The 17,634-nt window shown below is 39.6% G+C and overlaps 1 protein-coding gene across 1 annotated transcript in view; it reads left to right on the forward strand.

Moving 5' to 3' along the window:
- The window catches only part of NBAS (NBAS subunit of NRZ tethering complex), a 317,470-nt gene that overhangs the window by 5,984 nt on the left and 293,852 nt on the right, over nt 1-17,634 (forward strand). Inside the window, exons 4-6 of the mRNA XM_059132606.1 lie at nt 1,645-1,722; nt 2,078-2,125; nt 8,286-8,329. Of these exons, the coding sequence (XP_058988589.1) occupies nt 1,645-1,722; nt 2,078-2,125; nt 8,286-8,329 (170 nt within the window). The remainder of the gene's footprint in view (nt 1-1,644; nt 1,723-2,077; nt 2,126-8,285; nt 8,330-17,634) is intronic.

Genomic DNA, 17,634 nt, shown 5'->3' on the forward strand with positions numbered 1-17,634 from the left:
CCCATGTGGGGCTCAATCCCAGGACCCTGGGATCATGACCTGAGCTGAAGGCAGAGGCTTTAACCCACTGAGCCACCCAGGCGCCCCTGTAAATTAAATTTCTTATTGAATTTTATCTTTTTTTAGAGGTGTGTGTCTAGTATGATAGGGTAAAGAGTTAAGAGGTGCTCAAGGGGCAGGGTTGGGGAGGAATATTTGAGAGGTGGGCTGTTTTTCCTGAGCTCACTCACTCTAGCTTGCTAGTCCTGAGCATCTTATAAGGGGAAGTGTGGGCAGAAAATAATGTTAGTATACCCCAATGCACCATGAAGTGATTTTTAATCTTCTACATGGGGGCAATATTTGCTTCAGGTGGTTTTTTTCTTTTAAAGTTTTTTTTTTTTTCTTTTAATTGTGAATTATTATAAACAGACTGAGAATTTATAGATGCTGTAAGTCTAAACAGTTTATTATAGTGTTATCTGCATGGGAATTAGGCAGTTGTTGCTGTTTGGTTCAGATAGCCTTTCCCTCTTTTTATGCAAACTGTTACAAATCTTTGCCCCCCTCCCCCACTTCCCCTCTAGAGGAAATTGTCATCCTCAAGTTGATGTATCATTCACATGCATGTTTCATCTTTGTTATAACAGTCCTGTAACTACGTGGTATAAAATATTTTGTGTTTCAGACATGAATGTAAATATGCTGAAAGTCTATTACTGATACTTTTATCCTACTTTTTTGTTTTCTAATTTCCATAGTGTTTTTCCCTTTTTATTTCACCAGCTTGTTTTCTTTATTCTTCTTTTCCTTCTCTTTTCTTGATTTCCTCCTGTGTTACTCTTCATTTGTTGTATCTGCCCATGCATTGACCGTGAATCCTTTCCTCCTGTCTTTTGTGAATGATGTTATTGTGAGCTTATGCTTGGCTATTCTCACACGCCTTGAGTGAGTTGAAATTGTGGTCTGATTTTGCATGTAGTCAAGGCTGGGGTTTTTCTTTTTTGTGGGGATTTCATTCCCATCCTCCCACAGAGATGGTATTCTTGAATGACAATGACACCCCCCCCCACCACCATGTTGAAGTTTGTCTGGTTTTCTTTTCTCTGAGAATGCAGTCCTGTCAAGGGGTCAAGGGTGGTGCTGGCCATGCCAACACCTCCCTTCCAGCTCTTGTTCTTTCTAGGCCCCCGCAGCTCCTTTCCTGTCCCAGGTGTTGCTTTCTCTTTTGAGTTCTTGTACCTCTACCCAGTTCTAACTTTAAGTTCCTCTTTCATTTCTAACACTTGAGGACTCCTTTTGTTCTTATGAGTTTAGCTGTATACTAGAATTTGCTAGAGGTGAGTCAGGATTTCTAGGTGTGTATAACAGGAAGGGTTTCTTACAGGCTCACTCTGCTATGTTACCGGTATCTTTGATGTCTTTTCCTTAGAAAGGACATAAAATTTATGTATTTGAACATACTACCATGTTTTTCTGGAAAAAGAGATATATGTATGTGGTCAACTTTTAGATAACTAATAACTCTTTCGGGTTTACCAATATTCAAATCTTCTAATGGAAAAAATCTTATCTTCCTATAGCTCTATATGCTGTTTATAATATTTATTTATTTATATGTGTCTTTCATGATTAGATTTTAAGTTGGCTAATGTGTTGTTTCAGCCCTGTGCCTTTTTTGCTCCCTGATGGACTGGTTCGTTTGGTTAATAAACAGATAAACTGGCATTTGGTACTTGCAAGGTAAGGTGTTAAAAATTTGTGTTTCTCTACTGGGATTAGCACTTGAATTTCATTATGGATATTAATTTTGGGTTCTTTTAGCTTGCAGTTTTGATTTTATTTATTTTTTTATTGCATGTGAATTCCCTTTGTCGCATATGACTGGGTATCTCTTAAATGGATTAACTCAACCCTGTTGGATCATTTTTGTGTACGCGTTGGTACCTTTATACTCCTTTAAGATCAAAAGTTGGGTAATGGAAGATGTGAAAGCATTTAAAAATAATTTTTAACTTCTTAAAGTCATTCCATCTTTGTTGAAGACTGCTACACATGATCATATAGAATTTTTTTTTCTCTTTCTCTCCCATGAAAGCAATGGAAAACTTTTGGCTGCCGTTCAGGATCAGTGTGTAGAGATCAGGTAATTGTTAATGTTATTCGTTTTTAAAATTTCCCTTGAGAAAATTTTACTTGATTTATGGGAACTAAGAGTTTTGGAGGGGTGAATTTAAAGGGATTTTACCATTAGCGCACATAATTTTGTGAGGCCTCAAACATCACTTATGTCAATTACAGGGTGAGAGATACTTTGTCAGAATAGCAGAGTCTACTCCCTGAATCAGTCTGCTGTTGCCTGAGAAATGTTACTTTTTCCATAGATCAGGCTCTAGATCAATAGATCAGAACTCTAGAATTAGTCTTTCTTATTTGACTAGTTACTGCTAACTAAGCTAAAGCAGATTATCAACAAGGTATTAAAGTAGGGACCACTTTGTTCTGTTGGTATAAAGCTCTGGATGGAATATGAGTCTGCAAAAGACAAAGACTATATATTACTTGAGGCCAGTGATAGTCTATTATCTTGAGACATTCAATGGTTACTATATTCACATCTAGAAGGCTTCTCTAAGCTGGGCTTTCCATGTACTTTATTTTTTTTAATTAATTATTTATTTATTTATTTTTTTAATTAGAGAGCAAGAGCAGGATGAGGGGGAGCTAAGAGGAGAGGAGAGGGGAGGGAGAAGCAGGCTCCCCACTGAGCAGGGGTCCTTAAGCAAGGCTCGATCCCAGGACCCTGAGACGGCAACCTGAACTGAAGTCAGATGATCAATCGACTGAGCCACCCAGGCATCCCGCTATGTAATTTTTTATTTTTAAGTCATATATCAGTTGTAAAAGAAATAGCAACAATAGCAACTAATTCAGGAAAACTGGTTAATTTTTTTTTTTTTTTTGAAATTAGGAGTAGTACAGACTAAACATGCTGCATTTCTAAAATTAGAGGCTACTCCTTCAGGCAAAGTGTAACTGCTGGTATTTAAAAATAAACAATGGGAGGGACGCGTGGGTGGCTCAGTGGATTAAGGCCTCTGCCTTCCGCTCAGGTCATGATCCCAGGACCCTGGGATCGGCCCTGCATCAGGCTCTCTGCTCAGCAGGCTTAGCAGGGAGTCTGCTTCTCCCTCTCTCCCTGCCTGTCTTTCTGCCTGCTTATGATCTCTATCAAATAAATAAATAAATAATCTTAAAAAAAAGCAAAAAACAATGAGACAAATTTCTGGATGTCCAGTCCAGACTTTTTCCTAACACTTCATTCTTCTTTTTTTTTTTTTTCTATTCAAAGATTTTATTTATTTATTTGACTGACAGAGATCACAAGTAGGCAGAGCAGCAGGCAGAGAGAGAGGGGGAAGCAGGCTCTGCGCTGAGCAGAGAGCCCAATGCAAGGCTCGATCCCAGGACCTGAGATCATGACCTGAGCCAAAGGCAGAGGCCTAACCCACTGAGCCACCCAGGCGCCCCTACTTCATTATTCTTAATTAAACATAGTATAATGAACACTCAATTGTTACCACACTGGTTTTAGCTTTCTGTTTGTGTACTATCTTTTTCCAGTTATCCAAACAGAACTGGACCCCTCCACTTGTGGGGGAGTAGACAGAGGTTTGCCCCCATTGGAGCATCAGCTTCAGATGTGGAGGCTTTGTTTCCTGATCCCTCTTACAATCATCAGGATGGAGATGATTGGCAATAATGACAGCCTTTCAAAACTGTTTCTTAATTTGGCATGACTTTGATAGTCAAGTCCCTCTTTTTTTCCTGTAGCATCAGTAAGCATCAAGTTGGCACAATTTTTGGACTTCCGCTTGTAGGACTGGGCAAGTACTTGCTATTGCGTTTGTTGCAGGAATGTGAAATCTAACTTTTTGAGAAATATGCTTATGGTGTGCCTTTATATATAGCAGTTAATCCTCAAAATTTCCATCTTTCTTCCATGAAGTGAGAACATCGGTGGAATGATCTTAGGTGTTCGGGTCAGAATGTACGTGTGAGGATGGGATTGACAGGCCAGTGGAGAAGAGTTTGACCAAGGATTTATGGAACTTGTTAGTACAATTTTTGATGAGATGAAAAAAAAATTTGCTTTCATAAAAGGATTTGCTACTGGATTGTTAGAGTGTAAAATATTTATAAAACTTGTAAACATATTCAACTCTAGGAATGCACTTATGTATTTGAGACTAAGTGGTGAGGGAGGATTTCTGGGCAAGGGAAGTATGCTCATCAGAATCTTATTCATCTGATGCATAATTTGCAAAAGGTTTTGATAACATTAGTATATCTAAGGAGTCTTACATGGTGAGGCATGGATTCCATTAGGAAGCTTTTCAGGAACACACTCCCCATGGACCCATCCCTCCCCCTCACTGCTTAAGTACTAATCTGCTCTGCTCCTGAAAGCAACACTGTTATACCTAATGGTAGGCTAATGCTAATGGCGTTGGGCACTTTTATAAGTGCGTTGCATGTGCTAATTCATTTAATCTTTGCAGAAGCCCTGTGAAGTATGTATTGCTATTTTTCTCCATTTTAGAAATGAGGAAGCCGGCACAATATGGCTAAATTACTTGCTTGAGGATTTGAAATCTACCATTCTAGCCTCAGTGTTCCTGCTTGGAACCACTGATCTCTACTACCTTTTGATCATGTTGTTGAGCCGTATATGCGTGTGTGCTTACATTCTGGTTTCCCCTGGTACAGTTAGGGCTTCTGCTTTGTGCAGCTCCAGGGTTGTCATTTTTTAAAAATTCTGCGTGAGTGGGATTTGGTGTCTCCAAGTCCAGTGACACTGTGTGTTCCTTGGAAGCAACCCCTGCCCTTTTCCCCTTGCAGTGCTAGAGAGAAAGAGAGAGAGCACGCACACATGCGTGCGAGAACATGCACGAGCAGGGAGCGGGGCAGAGAGAGGGAGAGAGAGACTCTCCAGCAGACTCCCTGCTGAGCGTGGAGCTCAATGCAGGGCTTGATCATCCCACGACCCTGAGGTCATGACCCAAGCCCAAATCAAGAGTCAGATGCTTAATCGACAGCCAGCCAGGCACCCCTCCCCAATAGCTTTTATCTCCTTGGACGTAATAGGTGTCTAGTTGATGTTTGGTGAATAAGTGAGGTGTTTGTGAGTGGGGTGGAGGAAGCAGATGCTGGGAGAGCATTACAGGGCCCAGTCCGCTGACGCGCTCACAGCTGGCAGGCAGTTTCCCTCGCTGAATTGATCCACACTTTGTAGTAACCTGAAAGGAAGGGTGTTTGTTTTTTTTTTTTTAAAGATTTTATTTATTTATTTGAGAGAGAGACAGTGAGAGAGAGCATGAATGAGGAGAAGGTCAGAGGGAGAAGCAGACTCCCCATGGAGCTGGGAGCCCGATGTGGGACTCGATCCTGGGACTCCAGGATCATGACCTGAGCCGAAGGCAGTCGTCCAACCAACTGAGCCACCCAGGTGCTCAAGGAAGAGTGTTTGAGCAAAGATGCAGAATGGTTAGGAAAGGAAAAGTGCAGGGTAGATCCTCAAAGTAAAACCTTATGCACAATGGCTATGCCTGAGTTTAAGACCTTTGTTCTCACTATTGCACGTTTGTTTTTTGTGCTGTGGTGAAGACACATAAAAGGTCAGATTGGCTCCAGTGGTGCTAGTCGGCATGTGGGATTCGGTCACTATTTGTTGATTGCATTCGAATATGAAGGAGCACTCTAATGTCTGAGGTCATTATTTCATACTTGGAAGCAGTCATAAATAGGCAGTGTTTTTTGAGGAGAAAAAAATGAAAAGCTGAAGTACATATTAGTTTTAGTTGAGAGAGAGCCCTGCCTTTTGCAACACTGTACCAGGGCTGCTGTTCCTCAGCATTTTTGTAGTGAGTGGCCGATGACTCTTGTCATTTGCGCCAATACAGCACACCTAACCTGCTTGTGTGTGGGGCTCATGAGGATAAAAAGCTGACTTGTGTATTGCTACTTTAATTTCTAATTTGGCAGTAATGACATATTATAAGTATAATATGTGTTTCCTTTTTTCCTAAAGAGTGAAGTAACAATTTCTTACGATTATTGGGCTGCTACAAATACAGGAACTAATTAGGAGCCATCTCAGAACACAACAAAAAGCATTTAAATAAGGACTCAAAAAAAAAGGGATTTTCCCCCAAATTTGCTTAAGTGGATATATTTGTGAAGTTTTGACAGAACTGAATTCGTCTCTGTCTTTCCATTTCCCCAGCAGAAGAGCAGCTATTATTTGTGATGATATTAAGGATGAAAGTAATAAACACTGACTTAGGTCTAGTTTGTGCTAATTTATACGTAATGTCTTTTTAAATCTTTCCCTAAGCTATGAAGTTGCTCTTACCCAATCTATGTTATTGAGAGGAAATAAAACTCCTGTTGAATATTTTGTCCAGGTTACCTGGATGAGCTGAAATCAGGTCAACCTCACTTCAAAGACCATGTTCGTTCGTTCGTTCTTTCTTTCTTTCTTTTTTTTTGTAAAGATTTTATTTATTTATTTATTTGACAGACAGTGAGAGAAGGAACACAAGCAGGGGGAGCGGAAGAGGGAGAAGTAGGCTTCCTGCCAAGCAGAGAGCCTGACGTGGGGCTCCATCCCCAGATCCCAAAACCCCAGGACCATGACCTGAGCCAAAGGCAGACACTCAACCAACTGAGCCATCAGGCACCCCAAAAGCCCGTGTTCTTTCTGCTGTATTCTATTTGGAGGCTGAGTAGTCAATTTCTTGAAGAAATTGATTACTGTACTTATAATTAGCTTTTGTCTGTCATATTTTAATAAATATTACTTTTTACAATTTGTTTTAAAACTGATGCTTATCATTAAGTATTTAAGAAAGAAGAAATACAAATTACCTACAGGTCGGCCAAAATGCTCTATGGTTTTTGCACCTTTTCTGTGTGTGTGTGATCTTCAGTCCAATGATAACATTCTGTACATTCTATTTGATACTTTTTTTTTTTTTTAAAGATTTTATTCAGTCATTTGACAGGCAGAGATCACAAGTAGACAGAGAGGCAGAGATAGAGAGGAGGAAGCAGGCTCCCCGCTGAGCAGAGAGTCCGATGTGGGGCTCGATCCCAGGACCCTGGGACCATGACCTGGGCCGAAGGCTGAGGCTTTAACCCATTGAGCCACCCAGGCGCCCCTGATACTTATTTTCTTGATAGCTTATGGGAAGATGTTATATTTTCAAATCATGTACAGTAATTGCATAATATTTCATTGAGAGCATTAGCAAAATCTAATCTTCTACTGGCTGTATTTTTCTCTTTCATAAATTAGGCTGCATGAATTTCCATGAGATTTGTGTGTATCTGTAATTATTTCCCAGGGATAACTTTATTAAAGCAGTTGAACTGCTAGATCAAATTACTGTGGGCGTTAAGGTTTTTTGAGAATTGTTACTTAATTATATTCTAGAAGGTTTACCAATTTTTATTTTTAAACATATAAACATATAATAATTCTATTACTTTGATAAGTATTTCAAGATCACAGATTTTACATGGGTTACAGGTAACAACTATGGTCACCTGTTAAAACTATTTGATTATTAAAGCAAGATTTTTTTTCCCTAAGTGATTTAAACTTCATAATATGATGCAGACCATGGTTCTTGACCAAGATCAATCTGTGGAGCTTTAAAAAATATTGGGGCGCCTGGGTGGCTCAGTGGGTTAAAGCCTCTGCTTTCAGCTCAGGTCATGATGCCAGGGTCCTGGGATGGAGCCCCGCATTGGGCTCTCTGCTCAGCAGGGAGCCTGCTTCCTCCTCTTTCTCTGCCTGCCTCTCTGCCTACTTGTGATCTCTGTCTCTCACATAAATAAATTTAAAAAAAAATCTATAAATGGCGTTTTCTTAAAAAAAAAAAAAGTTACATCGCTCCCATTCCATATTTGTTGAATCAGAACCTTTGTGGAGGGGCCATGCATCTGTATTGTATTAAAAGACCAGCTTCATCTAACTTATGCTTATGTATATACTTACATACACTATATACGTATATAAACTATTCCATTCCAGGTGTAGCTCTGTTTCTGGTGAAATAAGGTGGGAAGAAAACGTTGTCACCAATGGAAGGGTCTTATTTGAGCACAAATCCATGTCTGAGAGAAGGACTGGTTTAGTGTTGGGGAGACAAGTTGTCTAACATTTTTGTGGGGTTTCCTCGTATGACAAAATAGTGTTGAGGTGAAACTGTTGGCTTAATTTTGCACATATTTTGCAGGTCTGCAAAAGATGATTTTACATCTATTATTGGGAAATGTCAAGGTAAGAGTTTCCAAAATATTGGGAAAAAATGAAAATTTTAAATTTACAACAGTTAACGGTATTCCTTAAAAGGCAGAGGAGTTATTAAATATTGATAAGGATTGTTGCCACTCTATTAAAATAATTTTAAAACTTCTTAATTGATTTCTCTTACTGCCTTAAATGTTTTGCTTTGTCCATTTTGGACATTTTGAAGAGATTTGAAATTGAAACTGTTTTAAGATAAAAGTCTATGTCAGTTTTGGGATAACTTATTTGTGTCTGTAGGTTTTTTTTTTTTTTAAATGTAATCTCTCCACCCTGTATGGGGCTTAAACTCCTGAGCCTGAGATGGAGTCACGTGCTCTACTGACTGTGCCAGCGAGGTGCCTCTAGGCTTTTATTTTGAAATTAATGCAAAAAAAAAATTATGTATAAGTCAAGAGTTGATTAGATACAGACCAGTAAAAAAAATCTGGGATTTGCTCTTTCTTCTGATGTATTCAGCACAAATTACTATCATTTAGGTACCTGAACCATTTTGCAGGGTACTAGGGATATGACTGTGAGCAAAAAGGCACGGTGCCCTACCTCTTGAGGTATAGAGACACTCAGAATATAATTACTAACTTTGATAAATCTGATGAAGGAAAAATATAGAGCAGAGTGAGCGCTTAACCAGGGCTGTGAGATGAGATTGTTGAGAAAAAGTGACTTTCGAAAGCAATCTAAGGGTTGAGTAGAAGTTAGGAGAAGCCGGGGCCGTGTTTCTGTCTGCAGGAGCAGGTATGAAAAGGCAGAGGGAATCTTACGGGAAGAAAATGATTAGGAGGGTGCTGTTAGGTAAATGCAGCTATTCTCTGTGTTTTACGTAGGGACCTGCAGTTCCATCTGTCTGACCTGGGGTCAGTTTAACAGTGTCCTAGTTGTAGGAATCCTAATGATGGTAATCTTGGTTGTTGTGATGATGACAAACATTTGGAGTGTCCTTATTGTGTGCCAGACACTGTGTTTTATGTGCATTTTGTCATTTAACTGGAAGAACGTAGTGTGCGTATTTTATCTCCAAGGTAGCATGAGGCTAAGATGATAAATCCTTGACAGTGAAAGAGCAAGGAGAAGGAAGACATGGATAGTTCTGAAATCCACAAAATGATCCTAATACAGAGGATTTCCCCAACTTCTCTGTGGCAGTGGTGGTCTTAAGCTCCTTGTCAGATGTGCCATTAGTGAGTGTGGCTCAGGGCAAGTTTCCCTCTTATCTTTCTCATTTTTGTTCATCCACATGTGTTCAGAAAATTACAGATCAGATGTGCGAAAGATGTTTTCGGTTTTCTTATGAGTGGTGGTATTCTATTAGTATGTCAGAATTGCTGTACTTCTGTAATTCCACATCTGCTATTTGACAAGATAGTAATCGTTTTCATGGAGTTGTCTGTATGTTGCACAGTATGTATTGTAACTTAAAAACAAATATAAGGGACGCCTGGGTGGCTCAGTTGGTTGGATGACTGCCTTCGGCTCAGGTCATGATCCCGGAGTCCTGGGATCGAGTCCCACATTGGGCTCCCAGCTCCATGGGGAGTCTGCTTCTCCCTCTGACCTTCTCCTCGCTCATGCTCTCACTGTCTCTCTCTCAAATAAATAAATAAAATCTTAAAAAAAAAAAAACAAAACAAACAAATAAACAAAAAACAAATATAAAACTGCCTTTTGTTTATATAAATTGACCTCTTGTAATCTGTTTCTTGGCTCTGTCCCCTGGATTGTCAGTGATACCATTGTCCGTATCAGGCCAGAAGTCAACACATTTTCTCATTCTTTTTCCTTCTCTTTTTTCTTTCTTTGACAAATATTAAGCTCCTGCCATGTGCCAGGCACTCCTAGGTGCTGTGTATAAAATGAGGAGTAAGCTACAGGCGACCTTGACTTAAGGGTTTGCAGTGTGTCGGGGAAGACAGAAATACTTCACTGCAGCTGTATGGACACAGTGGGGAAGCATCGCCTTTGCGGAACTTCAAGCCCTGGGAACCTGTGAAGATGTCTCCGGGCTCTGCTTCCGCCATCACAGCCCTAGCTCAGGCTTTTAACATTTTTAAAAAGTTGTCCCCCCTGCAACAGTCTCCTGACCGGGTTTTCTTCTGTTTGCCTCTCACTGATCCACACTTCACACCGCTTGCCAAACTGATTGCTGTTAAATGGGAATTCCATTCGGTTATCCTTCAGATCTGGCTTCCTGCTTTCTAGAAGTGTGACCCTGGACAAGCTGCCTTACTCTCTGAGCCTCAGTTACCTGTCATGAATGGCACAATGTTATAGACTGACTTGCGGACAAAAATAACATAAACTAATATATGTAAAACTCTTAGGATAACGTCTGACACATACTAAGTACGTAGGAGACTTTAAGCTTTACCGCCGCCGCTACTAGTCCTGTTCTGCCTAAAATCTTCAGTTGTTCCCCATTGACTGTAGAATACTATTCATTTTTTCTGACCTTTCAGTCAGTCTGTCCCTTAAGATCCTCCTGCCGTACAGCTCGTGTTCTAGTACAAAGCAGCTTGTGCTTTCCCAGCCCCATCGTGCTTTTCATGCCTTGGTACAGATGGTTCCTTTTGCCTGGAAGCTCTGCTTTTCTATTTAATTAATGAGTCTCGCGTATTTTAGTTCAGGCATCCACTCTCCTGGGAAACCTTCCCTTCCTGCCCGCTTCCTCATCATTTGGACATCCTTCTTAATGTTTTCCTAGGACTGGTTTGTGCATGCATCACTACGCTCAAGCTAATCTTTTTTTCCCCTAATTGTTGATTTGCTTGTCTGATTGCCCATTAGATTGAAAATTCTCTGAAGGCAGGGCTCCCATCTTACTCAACTTTTTTTGTTCCCGATGCCCATTGTGCTGTCTTACAGAGTAGTCACCCAGTTCCTGATGCTGTCAAGTGGATAATGGCACTTGGGAACTATTACAGTGACTTTTATGAGTTTATGTATGAACAAAGTATATTCGCCTATTCCTGTGAGTTAATTCTAGAAATTTATGACTGTATGTATATTTATAAAAATTTGTATATATGTATATAAAATGGATAATTGTCATAATATTCAGGGTTTTTATTCCTTATGCACACAAATGTGTATACATACCACAAAGAATAGAGAAGGGGTTCTGTTTGCGTAGTATTCTGTTGAGAATACTAGGAGAGCAGTGTTTGTGCAAGCTCTAGCATCTTCTGAATTTGCTTTCAGTTACCTCCTCACCAGTGCTTATGAAAGTAGACCAGATCCAGTTTACATAATGTGTAAGGATCAAGAAGTTCCCAGAAGAATAATTTAGGAATAGGTATTTAATTACCTTTTTCCCAGTGCCGTGCTTTTGTTGGGTGGAGGCTTGGGGAACCTGTGGTGAGCTGTTGAGAAGCCTGTTCAGAATGTTGGAGTGATTCAGACCTGCAGGGCTCTTTTCAGTTGTGACTTTAGACACTCACTCTTAGCCAGTGTGTAAACTGAGAGATCTGCAAGTTAACACGAAAATGGGAAGCTTAACCCTCTGTATTTCACACAAATTATAATATATTTGTTAGAGGTTTTAGTGTGTACAGTTAATGTGGCAGCATGGATGGGATAATAATGCTTTGAGAACTAATGTTTTATTTTGTTGGCTTCCAAATGTGTGAATTTATGACCTTAATGCTGCATTAATGGCTTCTTTCCATTTCATATAATTTGAGGTAATGATCATTTGCTTATTATCTGACTCATCTTTATGGGAATAACTCTCATATGCTAAATGATATTTCCTGTGTATGCTTGGAGAGAAGGAGCCAGATTGTTGCTAATGCATTTTTTGAAACTACGGATTGCAGAGTCTGCAAACCAAAATAGGAACTCTTTAGTTCCACTTTGATATTTTTCAATTATTGCTTTATAAAATTAATGCCATTTGAGAATGTTTTAAATGGGGTTGCAACTTGTTTTGGCTCTGTTTTCCAGGCCATAAATATTAGCCTTCTCTTTCTGCCTTGAATAGGGGCCTAAGTAATAGCATATGGGATTAGAAGTTAGATTTTTTTTTTTTTTGGGCTGTACTGTGTTAAGAGATTTTTTCCATATTTCTGATTTTGAGATCCCATAAACCAGAGCTTCCAGTGCTAAGGAGCAGCTTGCCTGTTGTAAGTATGCTGAGATCCCGTCAGCCCATTGGTGGCCCAGTGGGCCCCATCACAGCCTACGCTCAGATACTGTCTTGTATATTTTTGTATTTCTAAAATTGGCTTGATATTTTGTAGTTTCCATCATATTTTTGTTGAGATTCTCTGTATGTTCCTTTTGTTTATGTTTTCCTTTGAATTCCCAAATACTTTAATAGCTGTTTTGAAGCCCTTGTCTGCTTATTCCTTAATTTGTATCATTTCTGGGTGTGTTTCTATTGGTTTAGTTTTCTCATATTCATGGATATTTTCCTGCCTCATATAGCTAACACCTTATTTTTAAATTTATTTTTAATTATATATTTTTATTTGTGATCAATTTATTATATTTTAAAAAATGCTTTATTTAAATTCAATTTAGTTAACACATACCATATTATTAGTTCCCGGGGTAGAATTTAGTGATTCATCAGTTGCATATAACACCCAGTGCTTTTAACTTATTTATTTTTTATTAAAAAAAATTTTTTTTTTTAGGTAGGCTACATGCCTACCTACATACATACATACCTGGAAACCAACACGGGGCTTGAACTCATGACCCTGAGTTCAACATCTGAGCTGAGATCAAGGCTTAGATGTCTAACTGGCTGAGACACCTAGGCACCCCTTTTTTATTTTATTTTTTTTACTATTTTAATTTTTTTTCTAACATTTTATATGCTCAACATTATGGAGCTGAATTACTAAGTTTTGTTATCTTCCCTAATAGAGTATTGAGTTTTGTTCTGGGATGTGGTTCTTTTTTTTTTTTTGTGGATCAGATTAATCTTTTAAGGCTTCTTTTTAAGTGTTAGTGGATATAGTTAATAGCTTTTACTTTGGGGTTAGATTAGTCCTCCTTTAAGGTGTGGTCTTTCTGGGATCTCTTATGAGAATTCTGAGTGTTCACTGACATCTCTCCACTCTGATGTGTTGGAATTGTAACATTTCCAAATCTTCTCCAAGCTCGGGTAGTTGTTTTTTCCCAATAGTCTTCCTATTCTTGGCCCTGCAGAGAGAGAGAGAGAGAGAGAGAGAGAGAGAGAGAGAGTGTGTGTGTGTGTGTGTGTGTGTCTGAAGACCTAGTGTTCATCTCTGCAGATTTTATAGCTCCTTCTCTGCCTTACTCCTCTCTGGAATGCTGCCTTGCAGATTATATTTAGTTTAGTAGCTCTAAACTCCATCCTTTATCTGCTGTGTTCACTGAGACTGCATGTGCTGTTGGAGGTCCCTTTTCATGCACCATGGTCCTGAAGGTGCCTACTGGCTGAGAATAGCTTCTCACAGTGATCACAGTCTTGCACTGCCTGTTGTATAGCAAGAAAATAGTTATTTTGACCTGCTTTTCTGTTATGGTGCAAGATCTAATCTGAAACTACTTACCCTGCTGTTGTTTCTTTAAATGACAAAAGCAGTACATGTGTGTAACAAATTCAAACAATACGGAAGTAGAAAAAGTAAAAATCAAGTTTCAATTTGAATTTTTCATAGGAACTTAATCACTTAATATAAAATTTTCCATACTTATATAAACCTATATGTATGTGGGTTGACTTTTTTCTTTAACAAAACAAGATCATCTCGTACAGCTTGTTCTCCAGCCTGCTCGCCCTCCGACTGCACTGTCTTTCCTAGTCTGTATGTGCAGATGGGTATCAGTCTTTCAAATGTAACCACAGGATTCCATTGTAACAATGTGAACCACATGTTTTTTATTCCCTTCTTGATAGAAATTTAGGTTGTTTATAGTGGCTCTCTTCTTCCTCTTTCTCTTACCCATCTTTGCCCCTATCCTCCTCTTCCAACACTGGAAAAGACATCCTGTTTGTCTCCAGCTATAGTATTCAAAATAGCTACTGCTGCAGTTCTTTCCAGAAAGTTACACCTATTTGTACAGCTATGAAAAAGGTAATGATGGAAGCCATTTCTTTTCTCCACTGTCAGCACCATATGTTACCTATTTAAAAAATATTATGTTCACAGGCAAAGGAAGAAAAAGAGCTCATTTTCAATTTGCATATTTTTAGTTATTAGGTAGAGCATATGTTAAGTGGCTATTTTTATGGGGTTTTTTTGTGAATTGTTAGAGCATATCCTTTGCCTATATTTCTCTTGGATTACTTGACTTTTTCTTATTGGTGTGATAGTATGAATGTTAACTCTTTATCATCTGATACGCATCATGTTGCAAATATTTTCAGCCAATTGATTTTCTTTTAAATTTGTTACGGATTTTTATTTGTTTGTTTGTTTTTATAACTATATTTGTCGCTTTTTTCCCCCCATATAATTTCAGGGTTTCTCTTTGTGGTTAGACCTTTCTCATTGCAGGATTGTAACCACTTTTCTCATGTCTTTACTGACACTTTTATTTCAAACATTCAAATATTTAGCCTCTCAACAAGCTTTTATAGCTGCACTTGTTGGCTTTCGCTCACTGGACCAGATTGTACACTCAGCCCTTCATTTTGCAAATGAGGGAGCTGCACCTCCATGATCTCCCCAGGGTCGCATGCATTCATTTTATGGCAGCACCAAGAATGGGACCCAGTGTTCCTTGCTTCTTCATCTTTCTCCATTTCCCTTTCCAGTCTGGGTGGGTGAACCGGAGTAGAATGTCTTCCGTTAGCACTTGAGCGCCTGATGCTACCTCCAGAGTGCTGGGTACTGGGGATGCAGGTAGGGAACGGAATGGGCCCAGCACCTGGCATTTTGGAATTTATAGTTCAATGAATAGTTGATAAAAGTAGAAACACACACGTGTAATGGGACTAAGAGATGTGAAGGACGCGAACTCATGGGATAGTGGAGATAACGGGGCCTTGAACTCACGGGATAGTGGAGATAACGGGGCCTTGAACTCACGGGATAGCGGAGATAACGGGGCCTTGAATTCACCAGATAGCGGAGATAACGGGGCCTTGAACTCATCGGATAGCGGAGATAATGGGGCCTTGAGGCTGCTTAGGCAGCATGGTCAGAGATGCCTCCCGTGGAAGTGGTATGTATCACGGAGAGATTTGAGAAATTGAAAAAAATCTTGAAAAAGTTGAGACCTGGGAGATGGAAAGGAGCCAGGAAAGGGAAAGGGGCTCCAGGCTGAGAACACAGCACAGATAAAAGTACAAGGTGAGAAAGATCTCGGCAACTGGGCGGGTTCAAGGGGCCACAGCCGGTGCAAGATGGGAGTGAGAAGAAGTGGTTTCACTGTGAACGTGGCAGGTGTCAGAGGGCAGGCTCAGTTTGCCCATAGCCTTTCTGAATACTTTTCAGTTGACCCCATTGGCACTGGCTTTGTACAAATCTAGACCGTTCATTCCTCTCCAAAACCACACAGCTGGAAAAGTCCGGTGATAAAAACCGTGTTTTTACATTGTTATGTGAAATCTTACTTTGTAATGAAAAACCTGTCTTTATCTGGGTCAAAACTCATGCTGATTTTTCTGGTGCTACTGGTTATAACTAGAAGAAATAGTAAAAAGAAATCCCTTTCAGATGAAACTTATTTTAGATAAAGAATGTGGTACATAAATCTGTTTATCCTATCAAAATGAGATAAGAGGAAAAAACCTGTTATCTCAGGTAAAACAGTAATAATGGAAAAATGTTTCTGTGTGTCTTTAGCACATGAATATATTTCAGGGCATTAAATTATCCCCTCTGGTGTGTGTGTAGCATCTATGGGCAGGCAGGTCTTGTTTTCCTGTATTGTTTATCATTTTGTGCCTTTGTTTACTTCCAAGCTTGATTTTTTTTTTGAAGCTTTATAAAGATGGAGAACTGATCTTTTCCCTCATTTTATTCCCATTAAAAACATTGTTTTTCTAAAATGTGTGTAGTGTTTTGTTAGTCTTTAATATATCCACTAGACCTTACTGTGTCCTAAGGGGCCCTCTTGGAATTTTTTTGGTATTTACTTGGATTTGGTATTCACTTGGATTTGGTATTTACTTGGATTTATTTGGTATAAAGAAACTCCTTGATGTCTGGCACACTTTCCTCCCATACAAAAACATTTATTATGTGTATTACAGATATAAGAGAAAAGTCTGAATTCTAAAGTACCTCTTCTAGGTGGGGAGAAGACCAGTTATGTAATTCATGTTTAATTGGTAGTCCCTGGGAGATGGTAACCTCTTACCATTACCTTGCCCTGTTAGCATAGATTTTCCTGAAAGCGTTAGTCTTCATTCATTAGTGAAACACTAATCACTTTCCATTCCAGGTTCTAGCATGGCAGTGTGGAATAGGACGGTGTCGGTGGATTTCATGGAGCTCAGCGGCTCGTGGGGGAAGTAGTCCTGTAAACAACAGAATGTGGTGTGATAAAGAATTTTGCACAGCCTATTTGGGCTCAGAGAGGAGAGCAGTCAGTTTTGAAGAGTGCCAAGGAAGGAGGAGGGAACCATTTGTTACCACAGGTGGTTGTAACAAAAGTGAACGCTTTGCGGAGTACTGAGGAAGAACATTCTAGGCAGAGGCAGCATGTGGGTGAAAGACAGACCCCAGTATGCATGGTTTGCTTATTTGCCAGGTTTGCTTATTTGTTGGTGGCTTATTAGCTGGATCTCAGGAACCTTCTGGGGCAGGCCTGAGGCTCAGTCCAAACTCGGACTGAGAGGCAACATGTGGTAGTGAGATGCTCACCGTTTGGGAAGGCGGGACATGTGAGTTCTGGGCTTTCTTTGCTCTCGACTCTCAATTCTGGATGTCCCCATGTTAGTCCCCTGATCATCTGGATTCCCTGCTGGTAAAGGGAGGTCACTGGCTCTACTGGTCTCCTCAGTTCTGGGATTCTAATGCGGGGACACTGAAGCGAGCAAGTCCTCAGAAACCTCTAATGAATTTAACAGAGTTTAGAGTTTCACAGCCCCCCCCTTTATTTTTAAACTGCTGACAGCCTTTCTCTTCATTATTGTACTGAAAAATTCAGAGCAGAAAAAAGGTGTTGAATTATTAAGGTTGATTATTAAAATATTAGACTTGTGGGACTGATTAGGGATAGTACTTGATTCACCTAATCCACATGTTGATGTATAAATGTGTGTATATCTACATACTTCTCCAATGCTGTGTTTGTATAACCCTGTGTCGTATGTCTTAGTTACCTATATTTGATGTATTTGAAAGATAACA

Source organism: Mustela lutreola, chromosome 9, assembly GCF_030435805.1.
Source record: "Mustela lutreola isolate mMusLut2 chromosome 9, mMusLut2.pri, whole genome shotgun sequence".
In the NCBI taxonomy this organism is placed as follows: domain Eukaryota; kingdom Metazoa; phylum Chordata; class Mammalia; order Carnivora; family Mustelidae; genus Mustela; species Mustela lutreola.